Below are 18,374 nucleotides of genomic sequence, written 5' to 3'. Positions count from 1 at the left end.
TGTAGTAATTTACTGAGGCATTACCGTGCCTCATGATTCCTTGATTACACAATCAAAAATCCATGGAGAATATGGGGTTGAAGATTTATTTGTTTTTCAATTGTAGGGCAATGCATGTAGTTTTTCTAAAAGGAAGTAAAATTCAGCTGTGGAAGTTTTTCAGTTTAGTATAATATTTCTTATTCATGCAAAAATCTAGTGTTGTATTGAGGAGTGCTGCCTGTTGAAGGTATTAAAGATTTTCAGAACAATGTCATACAATTTTATAATATTTTCAGACTAATTTCATTCATTCTTCTTTAGGTTCAGGAACTGCAGAGCCCACCACGTGCCAGCCAAGTAGTGAAAGATTGCGTAAAAGCTTGTCTGAATTCCACTTATGAGTATATCTTTAACAACTGCCATGAACTGTACAGCCGAGAATATCAGACAGATCCAGTAAGTTCACGTCCTACTTAGATGTTTCATCATATGATTCAGAGTAGGAAATTCTACAAGGAGTGTACGAAGTTTCCTATTATTTGGTATATAGCCCTTATTTTCACTTTGGCGTTTAACTGTTCCCTTTTCCTGACGTACATAGTTTAAAATGAAATGCAGCTTAGTTGGTCTGAGGGGAGGAGAATACAGTGAGCGCATAGCGTTTGGAATGCACTGCCGAGACTGTGGTGGAGGCAGGTTCAACTGAAACATTCAAAAGGGAATTTATCTGTTATCTGAAAAGGAAGAATGTGCGGGTTACGAGAGGAAGATGGGAGAATGGTACTCAGTGAGTTGCGCATTCGGAGAGCTGGGGCAGACACAATAGGCCAAATGTCCTACTTCTGCACCATACTTCACACTGTGACAGAAATAGCATAACAACTACACTTGGATGAAATTAAAATTAATTTATTGCAGCATATTCATTAAAATATCAGGATGCTTTAGAAAGGCATGTACATGTACATTAGCAAAATTATCCCATATTAACAATAACCGACCTTCACTTTCAAGAATCCTAGTCGCATGGCCCAGAGATGTGATTTAATTTGCCTAGAGATATCAGAAAATCCACACACATTTAGAAATGCAAATATTTGATAATGCCTTGCTTGTTAATCTGTCTCTCTGACAATGCCTGTTCCAGAATGAATTAAGGACAAAATGGATATCATCTCACAAAATGGATTATCATTCACACCTTCAAAAATGTTCTTCCTGTTTTGATATATTAAACTAGTCAAGCACATTGATTGTTTACAGCTGTACAGACACACTGGCACCTGTTGACCATCTTAGAGGCTTACAATAAAGCCTATTTAAGCCTTATATTTTTACATATGATCTGTACAAGACTAAACTTACTCACATCTACACTTATACAATGACCCAGATCTTCCAATGAGGATCAGGACCCGTATTTCCTACCCTGATCAGACAAAAAATACCTGTTTACCATCCTCCGATTTTTCTGGGCAATCTTCCGATGGGCGATCCTTCCAAACTCACTCAGCACAGGAAACCTTGGAGACATCAGTGAAGGGAATCTGTGCAGAAGCGTTTGCCCCTTTGTAAGGTACTAGCTGTCTTATTCTGGTAAGTAAAGAGTTTAAATATCCCAAAACTGCTTTGAAAAGCTGCAGAGATCAGCTAGGTGGGTAAGGGGGTAGGGTGGGTGAAGTAAGTGGATAAGAGGTTAGGGCGGGTGAGATAAATGGATGAGGAGGTATGGTGACTGTGGTAAGTGGGTAAGGGGTAGAGCAGGTGAGGTAAGTGAGTAAGGGAGGGTAGGTTGTGTGAGGCAAGTGGATAAAGGGATAGGGCGGGTGAGATAAATGGATAAGGAGGTAGGGAAGGTGAAGTAAATGGGTAAGGGGATAGGGCAGATAAAATAAGTGGGTAAGGGAGTAGGGTGAGTGAGGTAAGAATGGCATGTGGGGTAGAGTGGCAGGATAGCAGGTGGGTGAAGTAGGGTGGTGGTTGGGTAGATACTTTAGCAGTGGGTAGGGTGGTGGGTCGGGAAGGTGGGTAGGGTGGCAGATGGTTGGGGGTAGTCGGGTCTGGTTAGTCAGGTCGGGGACTAGTCAGACAGGTCAGTGGTGGGTGTTGGGTGCTGGGGTTAGATCAGGTGGGTTTGGGTTAGGTGGGGTCGGGGAGAGTTGGGGGCAAGGGGAGAGTTAGGCGCTGGAGGCTAGTCAGGTGGGGGAATCAGGAGGTCAGGAGTGTGTAGACAAAAGTGTTAACTGTTCTTATTCTTTCATGGGATGTGAGCTTCGCTGACTAGACCAGCATTTTTATTGCCCATCCCTAAATGCCCTTGAGAAGGTGGTGCTGAGCAGCCTTCTTGAATCACTGGAGTCCATGTGGTGTGGGTACACCCACTGTACTTTTAGGAAGGGATTTCCAGGATTTTGACTCAGCAACAGTGAAGGAACAGCAATTTAGTTCCAAGTCAGGATGGTGTGTGGCTTGGAGGGGAACTTGCAGGTGGTGGTGCTCCCATGTACCTGCTACCCTTGTCCTTCTAGGTGGTAATGGCCATGGATTTGTAAGATGCTGGCGAAGGAACCTTGGTGAATTCCTGCAGTGCATCGTGTAGATGGTACACACACTGCTGCTACTGTGTATCGGTGGTGGAAGGAGTGAATATTTAAGATGGTGGATGGAGTGCCAGTCAAGCGGGCTGATTTGTCTTGAATGGTGTTCAGCTCCTTGAGTGTTGTTGGAGCTGCACTCATCTAGGCAAGTGGAGAGTATTCCATCACACTCCTAACTTGTGCCTTGTAGATGGCTCTGTAAAAAAGTACACCAGCCAGACAGCCAAGAAATCACTTTTCTCAGTGAAATCAAAGAGAACAAAAGCCAATACAGGAGAGCTAGCGTCAATACAGAATTTAAATTGGATACAAGAGCTGGAGTTCCAGTTCTGTTGGATGGAGTTAATTGGCTGCAAACAATTATCTGAAAACTTCATCAAACTTCAAGGTCGAAGAGGAATCGAGCTAAAAGTCAAAGGTCAGCTTGATGCAACGTTAAGATACAAAGGCAGAAAAATCTCTGAGACACTATATGTCATTCAAAACCAAGAATGCTGCTTGTTAAGCAGGGAAGCCTGAATAGATCTGAACCTAATACTTGAAATTGAAAAAAAATCGGTGACCCAGAACAAGAAGATAAAATTTCATTGAGGAAGTTGAGGCCTTCGCAGCCTAACCACTCAATATCTGCCAGCCACAGCAAGGTAGTTACAACAATTTCAGGAGGCTCAAAAGTGAGATGAGGAAAGTGTGCAGATTTGCACATACTGCCTTGGTTTTTGGCCAGAGTATGTTCCCAGTAACCCCATCCTGAGGCAGTACTTCAAACAACGTCAAGATTCACCAGAGACATCTTGGTATTACTAAGGATAGGGCCAGGGCGCAACAGTCTGTATGGTGGCCAGGTATCTCACATTGTCTCAAAGACATGGTTTCCAACTGCGTCATCTGTGCCATTCACAGACAGGAGCAGAAAGAACCACTTCTTTCCTCCTTTTTTCCATTGAGGCCGTGGGAACACCTTGGTATGGACCTATTTGAATTCAAAGGGAAAGTATTTCTCATCATTGTGGATTATTATTCCTGCTGGATTGAGTTGCAAAAGATGCATGGGCTCACCTCTGAAGCCATTATAGCCTCTCTGGCGAGGGTAATTTCCATGCATTGCATTCCAGACATTATTGCCTCTGACAAGGGGCTACAATTTGCCAACAAATGCTTCCAATCCTTTGCAGCATCATATGGATTTGTCCACAACACAAGCATGCCAAGGCACCCACAGGCCAGTGGACAGGTCGAGAGAGGGGTACATACTGCTAAAGGCCACCTCAGAAAAACAAAAGACCTTCAGTTAGTCCTGCACAGCTACCGCTGTACAACATTGCAGAACAGCTTCGCCGCATGTGAGATTTTGATGGGCTGCAGGGTAAAGACCCAACTTCCTTCCCTTTCTCAAACATTAATGCCAAGCGCCACAGTAGAGGTCCATGACCATGCCCGACAGAAGGAAGAGGGTTATAAAGCAGGCCAAGCCTACACTTTCAACCAACAACATGAGGCTCATGACTGCCCACACTTGAAAGGGCAGAGTTTATGTGGATTCGGGACCAGGGCCGGGTTTTTCTGGTCCCATCGCGGATGGGACCCACCGTGGGCGAGGTGGTGTTCCAGCCAGAAGCCCATTGACTTGCAGCGAGACCAGAATTCTGTGGCGGTGGACGGGTGTGGAAGATCCCACCACAGCCGTGAGAAGGCACCGTAACGGAGAGGTTGCAACAACTAAGGTCATATCTTGTCCAGACAAAAACTGGCATCATCTGAAGAAATAGGAGTGCCCTGATTTCAATGAACATGTAGCTTTTAATCAGATGGGCTGCACACTGTGATCCTCGGGGAAACTACAACTACAGAACCAATAACGATGGAAACAAGAACTGATGACCCACAGAGAATGTGTTTGGAGTGAACAGATCCTCAACAGCCTCAAAGAATTCCATACAAGTTTGTGGAGACTGGTGAAACCACCACAAAGATTATACCTGTAAAAATAGAGACTTTGGGGGAAGATATAAGAGGATGTGCACGTAGCATGTAAAGATAAAGACTTGGAGGGAGCGGTGGGGGATCGATGGAGAGTAAAGGGTTAACCCTAACACAACTCTAACAAAAGCTACTGAGCATGTGCAAATAATGGTGTCACACAGAGGAGAATAAGGAGAATCTGAGAAAGGAACAGTCACTCTGTCCTAGTCTTTTGTAATCCTGTACATAGTTGAGTATATAAATAAAGGTTACTTTGAAAAAGGATCAATGCCTCCAGCCAAGCTCTTGCTGACACCCAACACCTTCCATGATGATCCAACAGCAACAGAGCAGAAGATCCTGGAAGTTGGGAAGTTCAGGGGGGTTGGTCGAGGGGGGATTCGGAGGGTTCAGTTGTATAGTTACCCAAGATTTAGACTAGGATTTTACTATCTAACATTTCCTGGCTAACTATCCAGCTAAGTATTCGGAACTGTCCAAAGTTTCCAACTGTAACTCAGAGTTGGGGGCTTTTTTGGAGGGTCCCAGGGAGCAGGGGAATTGCCTATCGGAAGTTCAGACTTCCCAGGCAATTCCCATGGAATCAGTGCGTTGAGCTTTTCGAGGGGTACCATAGTGCATCTTCCAGGGTACATCTGGCTCCAACTATCCAGAGATCGGAAGGTCTGGGCCGTAATCTCTGAACCTTACTCATAATGATGAATCATCTTCCCAAAAAGTGTTAATGTCTTTAAACCTGTGAACAATAATCAGGTAATATATCAATTGGAAGCACTTAAGAAACATTTTTGCTGATATCTTTTTGTACAGTTATAGTGACTGTAGTCAATAAACTAAACCTTCAACATCTATTTTTTATGGTTAACTATAAAATATTATTGAGCATTGATTTACTGTACAATTTGCATAATGTGTCACTTTCCATAGTCTCGTCATGTTAACAGGTCTCATTTCTGTGAACAGCATTTTGTTTCCAAACTTTGGCTTTGGTATCAGAATCTTTGTGTCACAAACAAAGCTACAGTCTTGAGCAATATTGTAGCAAGTACCAATTGCTTAACTTGTACATAGTAACAGAATATATGCAGAGCATTTTAACAAAGTATAAGTTTTATGCTTTTTTGCTGCAATATGTGTAATTGAGAAAACATTCCTTGATTGACATTACAGTTTAAGGAAAGTTGCAGTTATGCTAATGAATAATCAGTACTCCATTCAAAAACATGACATTTGATTTATGAAAATAATCTTGTAAGGGTTGCAGTGCAAGAGGTAATTAAATTCTATCAATGCTATTCTTGTTCTAATGCAGCACATTTCAATGTACGGAATGGGGAAGTAATCTAATACATGAGTAGACAGTGGTGATTTTTAAAATTAAGACTATCCATCATTGACTGGATTGAAGTAGGCAAGATTAGCACTTCCATGTGGCACTCATAAAAAAAAATTTTAGTTGGTGGGTATTTTTAGGTTGGTGATCAGTTAGCCACTTAAAAATAAGGCAACTTTTGTACACAACAGAAAACTTTCTTCTTTATTCCTCCAGAGTAAAAAAGCTGAGGTTCCCCCAGAGGAGCAAGGGCCGAGCATCAGAAATTTGGACTTTTGGTCCAAACTTATCACACTCATTGTTTCAATCATAGAAGAGGACAAGAATTCATATACACATTGCCTCAACCAGTAAGTACCTATGTATTTGTCATTTTAGTTTTCAATTCACTGAAGTACTGTGCTAGTTATAAAAGTCCAGTGCACATGTTGCACCTTCAAGTAGATATTTAATTGCCCATTAGCCAAAGATAATAGCTTTTGCTAGTCAACCACTTGCCTTCCTTCAGTGGAAGGGTTTGGAAGTGTGTTTTTTTTTATCTTATGCGTTAATGAAGGGCATATGTTTTTAGCCCAGTGTCTTTGGGCTCCTTCAGCTGCAACATAACTTTAAAGGGAAATGATAGAATATCTTTTCCATGGTTATCCATGGTTAATTGCTCAAGGGCAACTAGGGATGGATAGTAAATGCTGGCCCAGCCAGCAAAGCCCATATCCTGTGAATGAATTTTTAAAAAATCTCAATCTATTGATTGGCAATAACAATGTACAAATATATAGTGCTTTTAATGCAGATAATTGTCATAAGGCCCTTCATGGAGTATAATCAGACCAAAATGTTTATTTGCCATCCTATTATTTCCTATCCATTTTAGGAATGTTATTATTCCCAATGTCATCTTGTTTGTGTGATACTCTGAAAGCACCTTTCTTTTAAAAGGTCAAGAATGGTTATCTCAACTTTCTCTTGTTATGAGCTGCTTTGCTTTTGAACAGAAAGTAGATGGTGTTAATACTGCCTGTGTCATTTTAGCGTTTCGAGGTATAAAGGCCTTCTAATTAAAATCTCTAAGTTCTGAACTCTTAATTTCTAACACTAGGGTTCTCAGTTGTGCCTTACCTAACAAGGTATGAATAATTAGCATTTATGAATTAAGTAGAATTTATTAGCAAGATTTTACATATACTTAACAAAAAATAGTGAAGACAAGATGGAAGTCTCTCATCTCTCAAGTTCCTAGGATTCCTTGAGTGTTGCCAGCACAAGCGATGTCTTTCTCTTCTTCTGTTTCTGAAACAATGTTGAACTGTGTCGCAGAAGAATCATACCACAGAAGCCATGGTAAAACTGTGCTAACAAAGACTCTGAATTTCCAACTTTTATCCCCACTTCTCATTATTTCGGAATCCCTAATTTGGAAATAGTCCAAATTCATCTCTTCCATTGGCTTATGGCATGGGTCATCTGGCATCACCTCACCTCTGTAACTAGAGTCATGTAGACTGAAGACAAATATCCATCCCTTGTTCCCTGGGCCCCAGAATTTACACCCCATTGTGAACAAATGACACATTTCCTTTAGATACAGAGCAGTTACAAACAATGTCACATCCTCTTGTCAATAATGCACCTGTCGAAAACATCTATATCAACATATTTTAATCTAAGTCCCATGGATGCTAAAGCCATTAAAAACAAGTGTTAATAACACTTCCTACCATAATGTCAAAACAGGAAGAAGAGTTTCCCTCTAATACAGATGTTCTGCCCTACAAGTATGGCTCCTCAATTAAATCAATATATGGGTTTTGTTTAAAGATAGTGTCATCCTAAGTAAACTCCCTTTCAGCCATTTCTCCAAAGTTGATAAAAAAGACTCTTAATTGCCCACAATACAATTAAGACAACAGACAACTGCTGAACCCAGACCCTCAGGCAACTTAGTCATAAATCCATTAAGTGTAGTTTCTCACATGTAACAGCTGCCATCTGGTAACTAACTGAAGCATTTAAAAAGTGGTTAAAAATAAAATCCATAGAAATTATTGCAGACCAACATTGAATCCTAAATATTAGTAGTATTAACAAAATCTTACACCTTTACACGCCATGAGCTTCAGTTCAACTGAGGTGGCAGCAGACAGACAGTGATGCATGAAATGCACAATTGCATAATCACATAATGCTTTCTATTAGGTCCACAAAGTTACTTTGTACAGATAAGGTTGGCAGTCTTGAGGGCTCAGCGGAACATTATGGACATTGATTGCAACGTCTTGAATCATTTCAGTGCAGTGAAGGGAAGGTGATTGTAACTGCCCAATATATTCTGGGATGATGTAGTTCACACCTTACATTCCCTAAATTGGTTAGATTATTAAACTTCTATGCCCACATGAACAAACACTTATGTGAAGTACAGTAACTAAATACTGTCGCCTGGAATTGGCAGTCAGAAGGGGAATAAACTGCAGTCATTTTAAACAGATTAATTTCCAAGCCTTTTCCCCAGAGTTCATCACTAGCTACTGCTCAGAGCTTCATAGAATCTTCATAGAATCTTCATAGAATCATGACTGCTCAGGGGCTGGTCTCTGAGACCTGTGCAGGCTGTGCTTTTGAGTGCCTGGAGGAAGAGGGAAACCGAGGAATGGGGGAATAAATGGGAGAGAAGGGTAATGAGAGCTCTGGGCGGGAAGGATAATGGGGAATAGAGTGACTGTGGGGTCCAGAGTTTTGCATGGAACAGGGAGCAGCAGCAGTACGGTGGTGAGTGGAAGTGGTACTGAGAGAGGAGCAAACAGTTGAAAGGATAAATGAAACCTTGGGGCCTTACTGTGGGTAAACAATGAATAATAGTTTCCACCAGTGGGCAAATGGGGAACTAAGGGTTCGACACCAAGGATTCTTGCTGGAAAAAAATTAGGGGGAAGGGAGGAGGAAGAATCTTGATCTAATGCTAGAAGACTGTGGAATCTTTCATATCTGTGACTATTAAGATCCAGAAAAAACATTATTTCAAAGAGGAATGGGAGAGATATTTGCTCATGTGATCATAGGTCACATGATCAGGAATCAAATGAATAGATGCCATGTGATCAAAAAATCATGTCATCAAACTTCCAGGAACAGCTCCAACCAGAGTTGGCCAGCAATCCTAATCCCCTCTTGTCCTGATTTAAGATGTAGGGCAGAATAGTCCCGGATTTGCACAGTGTTAACGGGCAGGAAGAAAGTTGTTTTATCCACCAGCCACAATGGCAGGTCTTCACGCTGTTTCGTCCCATTCACGCCTCATTAATTATGCAGCCATTTCGCTAGCCTCCGATTTGCCCCCCACGCTGTTACCTCACCACTTCCTCGTGCTGGTCACCATATTTAAACTGCAGCCGTGCGCACACATCTCGATGCTGCAGCCCAGGAGGGCACCAGTAAAGACATGGCCCCAAAAGCCAAGAAGAGTGCAGCCCCCCACCCCACCCCCCAATTCAGTGATGCCTTCTGGAACCGTGGCTGCCCCCCGCAATGTCCTCTACCCCCTCTGGCCACAGGAGGCCCATCAGTCTCACCACAGCAGCTAGGGAGGCAATGGCAGAGGTGGTCAGTGCCAATGCTGCACATAAGGTCGGTCATCCAGTGCAGAAAATGGATGAATGATCTCATCCGTGCCACCAGGGTATAACAATCATCCCATCACTCTAAACTCACACACCCAAGCCCATCACACAGACACTGGCATCTCTCTCACTGCCAACTCAAGAGACATCACCACTTACTCTCTCTCACACACCCTCACATCTCCATCTGGCCTCATCTCCTCTGGAGACCACCTCCTCTGCATTCACCATCTTGAGGCCACTTGTATAGGTCAATATGTGCCCCCAAACACACCCTGAGATATCCCCCCAGTTCCCAGTACAGCCCTCGCCCTGCAGCCTCTTCCATTGCCTGAGGCCACTTCTTTCACTTCCCCAATCAAGCCCCAGCCCTGCAGCCATTGAAAAGCCAGCCCCCATCTTACCGCTGGTCTTATAGGTAGAGACCTGCCCATAAGCCCCCTTAAAAGTGATGTGGTGCTGCCTGGGAAGCCTGGCGCTGATGCCTGCGAGTGCTGGTGAAGCAAGGTAGGCAAACAAACCTCAAAGTCCCGAGCAAAGCGCAGCTCACCAGGTGCACGTTACTTACAGTTGTGATCCAACATGGAGGGGATGATTCCGGCAAGCAGAGCTTACAGTGAGATGCTAAAATATTGAAATTTGGTTCCTGGTGTGCAGCGGCAAGAAACATTGACAGGGGGAGCAGACAATTGCAAACTGGTTTCATGAAGGCATAAAACAGGTTTATGGCCTTCCCACCATATTGTCGGCTCGTCCCCGCTGTGATACCCGACACCAGCGGGGATGGAAAATTCCGGCCACAATCTCTATTTCATCCTCTTGAAGGTCCTGTGCCCCAAAACTGACCTCTGACTTTCAGGATTCCCCTCCTAAATAAAACTAGTCCGAAAGAACCTAGGCCTTATAAGCAGTTGCGAGCATTTAAACCATGCAGCCCTTGTCATTCTTGTCACCGTATTTTAAGTTGGCGATCACATGGGGCAGAATTCTCCGGTCGGCGAGTGGGGGCGGGGCCTGATCGCTGACACATAAAACACGTGGTGACATCGGGCGAGTGTCCTGACATCACCGCGCATCATTTAGATTTTCAGTTCAGAAGGCGCACAGCCGTGTCAGCTGTGTGCTCGCCGAACTGTCAAAGGCCTATTAAGGCCATTTAACTAACAATTAAAATAATTAACGGAGCTGCCTGTCCAACCTTAAGGCTGTCGGGGGCGGGGGGGGAGGTGGGGGTGGTGGGCGGTGGGGGAGGGCAGGGGAAGAGCCCAGGCGGCCTTCGCATTTTTCATGGAACCTCATCCACGGGCGGGAAGAGGTTTCATAAAGGGTTTAAAATCTAATAAAAATTTTCACATTACTTCTTTGCCATGTCCCAGCTCACGTGACAGTGTCTGCACATTCACACAAGACCACAGGGAGCAACTCAGAGAATTGCGCCCCCCCCCCACCACCACCACCACCACCACCACCACCACCACCACCACAGGGAATGCTCAGCACTTCCGGGCGAGCGTCACTCTGGCCTGCCCACCTAAAATGGCAGCGCGTCCCCGAACTGGGCACCGACCGTGTTCACACTCACCCCTGCCCACCCTGCACAACCCCCCCAATAGGGGCGGGGGTGGGGGGGAATTTTTCCCATGGAGTAACACCAATACCCCAGAAAATTCACTGAGTTATTTAGGCGGTTTAAGATCTGCCAGTTATGTCATTCAGGAAAATCTAGCCCATGTGTTTGTAATAGTCCGTAGACTGACTTTCCTTATGTTCTAGTGAAGCTCCCCCAGTTGGCTAAGGCACCAAAAGGTGGACAACACTTGAACTGTATCCCGGCACAAGGCAGTGCCTGCTGCAGAAGAAACAAGAAACTTGAAGAGTAATGAAATGAAAAACAGTGTGCTTTTTCCTTTAATTTCATACACACTTGTGTTAATATATGCTGGCCCCATCAGCTGTAACTAAAAGTGGTGACTGCTTCTTGTAGTGTTGAATTCCTATGGGAGTAGGTGATGCTCAAAATGAGGATATATACGTTTCCATTCTTATTATTAATTAGGCAAACAAAAAGGTACAATCTATTATCAAGTGCTTTGTCCATTTATCATTTCATTCAGTCATACATTCCCTTTTTTTTCTTTTAGATTTCCACAGGAGCTGAATGTCGGAAAGATAAGCGCAGAAGTGATGTGGAACCTTTTTGCCCAGGACATGAAATATGCGATGGAAGGTTGGACTATTTCTATTGAATGTTTGATTTACAAATTTTTATTTTTATTTCTTGGTATGACTGGACCGTGTGCCAATTGCTCGTCCATTTTATGAAAAAGAATTGTTCAAATTTGTCCTGTTTATAATGTTATTAAAAACCTTGATGGGAATTTAATACAGGCGATGGAGGTCTTCCCCGCTAGCTGGAGAGCCAGCAAGAGGCCTGCGCTGCCTGCTTTGGGGAGGGCCTGCTGTATGAAGTGCCAGTCATACACATAAGTGGTTAGTTGTGGGCCATCCCTGGGATCAAGAACGTCAGGGGATGGAAAATCCACCCCCGAGAGCTGCTGGCCAATCGAAAGTTGGCACCTGTCCATTGCAGGCAGTGCCACCAGGGCAGTGTTTATAAGGGGAGGCACCCTTGTTTAGGAGGGGAAACCGTCTGAAAGTCAGAGATCCATTTCAGGGCACAGGGCCCTCACATTTGCAAGAGGATGAAATAGAGATTATGCGTCCATCAGAGGCCCAAGATCAGTGAGGGCCCAGGCCACAAGTGAGAGAGAGAGCAGGATGGGGGGATGCGGGAGAGACACCACCCCCACTCTCCCCAGTGCCAGTTCCTTCAATCTGGCACTGAGTGTCTGACAATGAGGGGCCTCCATGGGGGCTTCCAAACAAACACAACAAGGTTTGCAGTTCCAAACGCTATAAGATCGGTCATATTGGCAACTTTGAAAATAGGGCCGGAGCCATTTGCTGACCATGCAAACTTGATACTGAAGTAGAGCATCCTGCGGGATAATGGCTACCCTGATCAGATCATTTTGCGCTGTAAATCATGCAAACTCATGGACGAGCCTAAGGTCGTCACTTTCAGCCCTGAGAAGTGCCCAGTATATCTCAGATTACCCTGGAAGGGCAAGGAATCTCAAAAATTTGAGCAACAGGTGAAGCTAGTTGTTTCACGCTACTATTATGCAGTAGCAACTCGAGTGATATTCACCACTAACTGGATGCTGCCGTCAAGCCAAAAAGATGTTCTGCCTATCACACAAATGAGTAATGTGGTACATGAATTTCAGTGCCAGTGTGATGCTGGGTATATAGGCTGTACGTCGCAAAGATTGGCAGATCGTATCAAAATACATGTCCCAGCCACTGTCCACAACGTGCAGGGTACAGACTGTACCCAACCAGCCTGTGTTTGCAAAACTCAAAATGCAGTGTCCAACATTAGATGCAATTTTGTGATTAGACAACATTTGCTAAGTAATCCTCAGTGTGTGAAGAATGACCCTGAAAACCGGGCATTTGCATGTGCTGGAAGCTACGTATATTAATACACGGAGCCCTCTTCTTTGCAGATAGAAAGAACCTGTACACACGTTATGCCTGTTTCAGCTAAACAAAATAAGTGACAATCATTCGCTGACTGATTCCTCAGGGCAATGCCTTGACCAATCAGGGTCAAGCTGCCTGGTTTAAATTTCAAACAGGGCTTGGCACTTAACTGTCAGGCACCATTATTGGCGCATTCTCCATGGCAATGCCACTTGCCAACCAATCAGCACTCTCTTCACATGCAGTATAAATTGTTGTTTTCCCCTTATATTGGTCTTCTTGCGGGGTGTCCTGATAAGTGCAAGATGGAAAGCTTAGACATGTCTCTTTTTCAGCAATACATTAGACACGCGATATAAATGCAAAGTGTTATGAAATGAAAATATACATATTTTTATTATTTTTGTTTATGCTTCAATAGTGGATACTATTCCAGGCGCAGTTTGAGAATGCAGCAAAGACTTGTAATTTTAGAAACAGAAAGTAACCCTTTTACACATTAAAATTTATTGCAATGTCTTCTTGAACAGGACAAAGTGGATTAAGAGTGTCAATCAAGTGTCAACTCCATTAGCAAGGCAGGTTTGAACTTGACAAAGATTAACATTTGTACTTGACTGCTGTGTATAAGCAAAGTTATTTCAGAAGGGGATTATCAACTCTCCACATAAGCTTTTTTTCTTCTGTGTGTCACTAAAAGACTAGCACATTAGTCTTTTACAACCTATTATTTAAATGATTGCCAGCTTCCTTGAAGTCTTAATAACACACTAACCTATGATAACCAGACGTTCCGGGTTCTATTCCGAGTGTGTACTGAGCTAGGTGATTGCAGCTGAGGCAGAAATGAGAGTGCCGCTATTAAATCAGACATGCCAGAGAGAGAATGGTCACCAGAGACAAAAAAGATCACAATAAAGCAGAGAGAGATATTGCTGAGAGCAGTCAGCCAGTGAAAGAAAGAAATTAATAAGAGGCCAATCACAGAGGGGGGAAAAGAGCAAACATCTAAAAGAATCAGACAGAGAGAGAAAAATAGAGATTAACCAGGCCTGATGTCTATAAGCTGCATCTCATGCAGGAGAATTGGGAGACAGGGAACAGACTGGCTGGAGTAAATGAACTTCAATTTGCTAACTATGACCACAAAGTCATTGCTGGCTTTCCACATATTCTAAGTTTCATAGGTTGCACCCTTGTTGCTATCGAGTCATCACCCGAGCAGCTGGCTGCGTTTATTAACAGAAAGGGATTCTATTCCCGCCAAGTGCAGTTAAAATGTGACCATAAGAAGCGATCGTGCAGGTGCACGCACCCACAATCCTGGCAGCAGCCGCAGGGCCTCTGAGATTCGACACTCGCAGGTACCGCACTTGTTTGTGTCAAGGCGACAAACCAAGGGATGGATCCTGGGTGACAAGGGCTACTGTCTTCACCCGTGACTGAAGACACCTGTCAGAAACCCTCAAAGTGAGACAGAAGAGGGGTTCAATGCCAGTCACGGCACAAGAAAGAACATCATAAAGCAAATCATCAGTTTGTTGAAGATGTGCTTCCGCTACCTCGATCATTCTGGGGGTGCTGTTCAGTATGACCCAGTAAAGGTGTTGCAGAGAGTGGTTGTGTGCTGTGCACTGCATAACATCGCCATGCAGAGGGATGATGACATCAGCCCAGAGGAAGATGACGGGGTATAAGCCTCACTGATGTGGAGAACGGGGATGTATGGAGTGAGATGGAAGGGGATCCACATCAGCAGGCTGCTGCAGATGTGCTGACATGGGAGTTAATGCATGGGGGACAACGGGCTGCCTCATACTCACTTCCAACCAACTGGCCAGCACTAAATGACATAAAAGCAGCAGCCTCACCTATTTTCCATGGATGGCTCATCTTATTGCATCAAAGAACTCACAATGCTCTTCCTTGGTCATCACACAGAGACCCACATCTCAATCACCAAGTAAGCAGCCAGTGCCCCCTAAACACATGATATTAAACATACATTTCTGAAGGAAAAACATCATGTCCTGGCTTGTAGTTCAAGGGTCATCGAATGCAGTAAGAAAAAGGAATTCTGATAAACAAAAGTCAACTTTGGTTTTAGCAGTGTTGCTTGAAAAAGGAAAACAAAGATGAAGACCAAATGCCAGCTGTGAATGACCAAAATGGAAAACAAGGTCTTGGGAAAACAGGCTGAATAAAGCACAACAACCTATCTGTCTTAAAATAGTAGGATAAACATCTGTGTTACCCGAAGATAAAATAAAAAAAAACTGCAGATGCCGGAAATCCAAAACAAAAATAAAAATAAAAATACCTGGAAAAACTCAGCAGGTCTGACAGCATCTGCGGAGAGGAACACAGTTAACATTTCGAGTCTGTATGACTCTTCAACAGAACTAAGGAAAAATAGAAGAGAGATGAAATATAAACTGGTTTGGGGGGGGCGGGGGGGGGGGTGCTAGAACTGGATAGAGGACCAGAGACAGGTGGAGATGTCATAGACAAAACGACAAAGAGGTGTTGAAGGTGGTGATATTATCTAAGGAATGTGCTAATTAAGGATAGAAAGCAGGACGAGCAAGGTACAGATAGCCCTAGTGGGGGTGGGGTGGGGTGAAGGGATCGAAATAGGCTAAAAGGTAAAACAATGGATGGAAATACATTTAAAAATAACGGAAACAGGTGGGAAAATAAAAATCTATATAAATTATTGGAAAAAAAGGGGGTGGATTGGAAAGGGGGTGAGGATGGAGGATTTTGGATCATTGACAGAGGAGCTGGGGAGCTCCTGACAATATTGTCTTGAAGTGATGTGATGAAAATTTGAGGCCCAGATTTTCCCCTTTATGGAGAAGCTCTCTGTTGTGGCAAATATAGTGGAAATGTCCGAAAATCCTAAGCCCCGCCCCCCAACACAACATATCCCACTTTGCGGGGGCGGGACATGGATCATGCACGCGCACTTTATGGAGATGGCTGGTGATTTAAATCATCAGCCGCCTCCACTGAAGTGGGATGTTGCTAAAGTCAGGAGTGGGACCCGAAGGGCGGAATTTTCCATTCCGTGACTAAGTCAGGGGTGAGTTTCCTGCTGCAGAGGCTGCTGGGAATTCACGCCGTATTAAGTATGCTGTCTGGGGCTTCCTGACGTTTTGCAGGGTGGGTTGGATGGCTCACCCACCGCCATAATATCCAGGCGCCATTTTTACAAGGCGCCCACATGTCAACTGACCGACCATTGGAGATAGAAGCTCCACCTCCTGGAAGATCCTGAAGGTAGAAGATCCACCCACCCAGTGCTGCATGTGGTGTTCCAGGGTCTGGTTACTGGAGGCCTTCATACCAACATATGAACAAGGAGCAGGAGTAGGCCTTGCGCCTGCTCTGCCATTTAATAAGATCATGGCTGATCTGATAGTAACCTCAAATCTACATCCCGTTTACCCCTGATAACCTTTCACCCCTTTGCTTACCAAGAATCTATCCATCTCTACCTTAAAAATATTCAAAGGCTCTGCTTCCCCCGCCTTTTCAGGAAGAGAGTTCCAAAGACACTCAACCTCTGAGAGAAAACGTTTCATCTCATCTCTGTTTAAATGGGTGACCCCTTATTTTTAAACCGCGAAGCCCAGTTCTAGCTTCTCCCACACGAGGCAACAAGCTCTCCACATCCACCCTGTCAAGACCCCTCAGTATCTCATATGTTTCAATCAAACCGCCTCTTACTCTTCTAAACTCCAGCAAATACAAGTCCAGCCTGTCCAACCTTTCCTCTTAAGACAACCGGCCCATTCCAGGTATTAATCTGGAAAACCCTCTCTGAGCTGCTTCCAACGCAATTACATCCTCCCTTAAATAAGGTGACCGATACTGTACAAAATACTCCAGATGTGGTCTCACTAGTGCTCTGTGTAACTGAAGCATGACCCCCCCCCCCCCACCACTTCTGTATTTAATTCCCCTTTGCAATAAATGATAACGTTCTGTTAGCTTTCCTAAATACTTGCTGTACCTTGTTCAGGAGGCAATGGTGTAGTGGTATTGTCATTGGACTGGTAATCTAGCGATCTAGGGTAATGCTCTGGGGACCTGGGTTCAAATCCCGCCACAGTAGCTGGTGAAATTTGAATTCAGTGAAAATCTGGAATAAAAATGATATTTGATGATGACTATGAAACCATTGTTGATTGTTCTAAAAACCCATGAGGTTCATTAATATCCTTTAGGGAAAGAAATCTGCTGTCCTTACCTGGTCTGGCCTACATGTGACTCCAGACCCACAGCTTGTGGTTGACTCTTAAAAAAGCCCTCTGAACAAGGGCAATTAGGGATGGGCAATAAATGCCCATGAATGAATTTTTTTAAAAACCTGCGATTCATGCACTAAGACACCCAGATCCCCCTTCATCGTTCCTTCTGATCTCCGCAGGCTGCCCCAGGCCTTCTTGTGGGTAAATCCAACATTTGCATGCCACATTGGTCCAGACATGTTCTGAACTGGTGTTAAAACCTGGTGGCCCGGGTGATTGGTCGGTGGGGGGAAGATTCTGGCTGGGCCTTCACCTGCATTGCATTAATGGGATACAAACCGGTTTCATGTCGGCCTCTAACCTGCCATGATAGGCGGGAGTGCATGGTCCCGCTGCCATTTTACGCCAGTGGGAAACTGGCTTTTTGGCTCCTGCCACATTGTTTCCCCCCATCACCCCCCACCCCCCACCACCCAACATGAAACCCACCATCGAAGGGTGTGGAAAATTCTGCCTGGAATGTGCAAATTAGACCAGGTAAGAGCAAGTCTGAACTTTGTGGACTTGTTTGGATAGCCAGGGTATCTCTTTGTAAAAGTAAGGTACCCCCTTTGGATTTGGTCCTGGGACACCGTTGGGGGAGGTCAGGTCCCCTGTGGCATTGGTAAAAGTAGGCATAGATGTGCGTAAAAGTGCATAAACCTATTACTGCCAAACTCATTGGAACCATCAACAAACCTGTCAGAATCAATTGTCAAAACTGTCAGAAGCACCTGTCAAAGGGACTCACCAAAGGAAGTTGTTAAGCGGTCAAGGCATTTAAAAGTTCTGCCCTTTAAATCTTTGAAAAAACTGTCTACACTGTTTAAAAACATGATCGCTTGCTATTTTACTCTTTATGTTGACATAACTCTGAGCACTTCCATTTGTCTATGACTGATTTCACAACCATCCGTTATGACAGTAGGGTGCCTGCCATTTCACAGCTTGACAGCTACAAGTGGGTATGCATTCTGAGGGACTATGAATTCCAATGCTTGTTGTTATAAGGGATTGT

The 18,374-nt window shown here is 44.1% G+C and overlaps 1 protein-coding gene across 1 annotated transcript in view; it reads left to right on the top strand.

Annotated features, from left to right (window-relative positions):
• The window catches only part of LOC121287635 (protein unc-13 homolog A-like), a 298,606-nt gene that overhangs the window by 184,413 nt on the left and 95,819 nt on the right, over positions 1-18,374 (top strand). The window contains exons 22-24 of the mRNA XM_041205568.1: positions 304-438; positions 6,112-6,245; positions 11,654-11,739. Of these exons, the coding sequence (XP_041061502.1) occupies positions 304-438; positions 6,112-6,245; positions 11,654-11,739 (355 nt within the window). The remainder of the gene's footprint in view (positions 1-303; positions 439-6,111; positions 6,246-11,653; positions 11,740-18,374) is intronic.

Source organism: Carcharodon carcharias, chromosome 14, assembly GCF_017639515.1.
Source record: "Carcharodon carcharias isolate sCarCar2 chromosome 14, sCarCar2.pri, whole genome shotgun sequence".
Taxonomy (NCBI): Eukaryota; Metazoa; Chordata; class Chondrichthyes; order Lamniformes; family Lamnidae; genus Carcharodon; species Carcharodon carcharias.
This window is presented reverse-complemented; position numbering and strand designations above follow the sequence as displayed.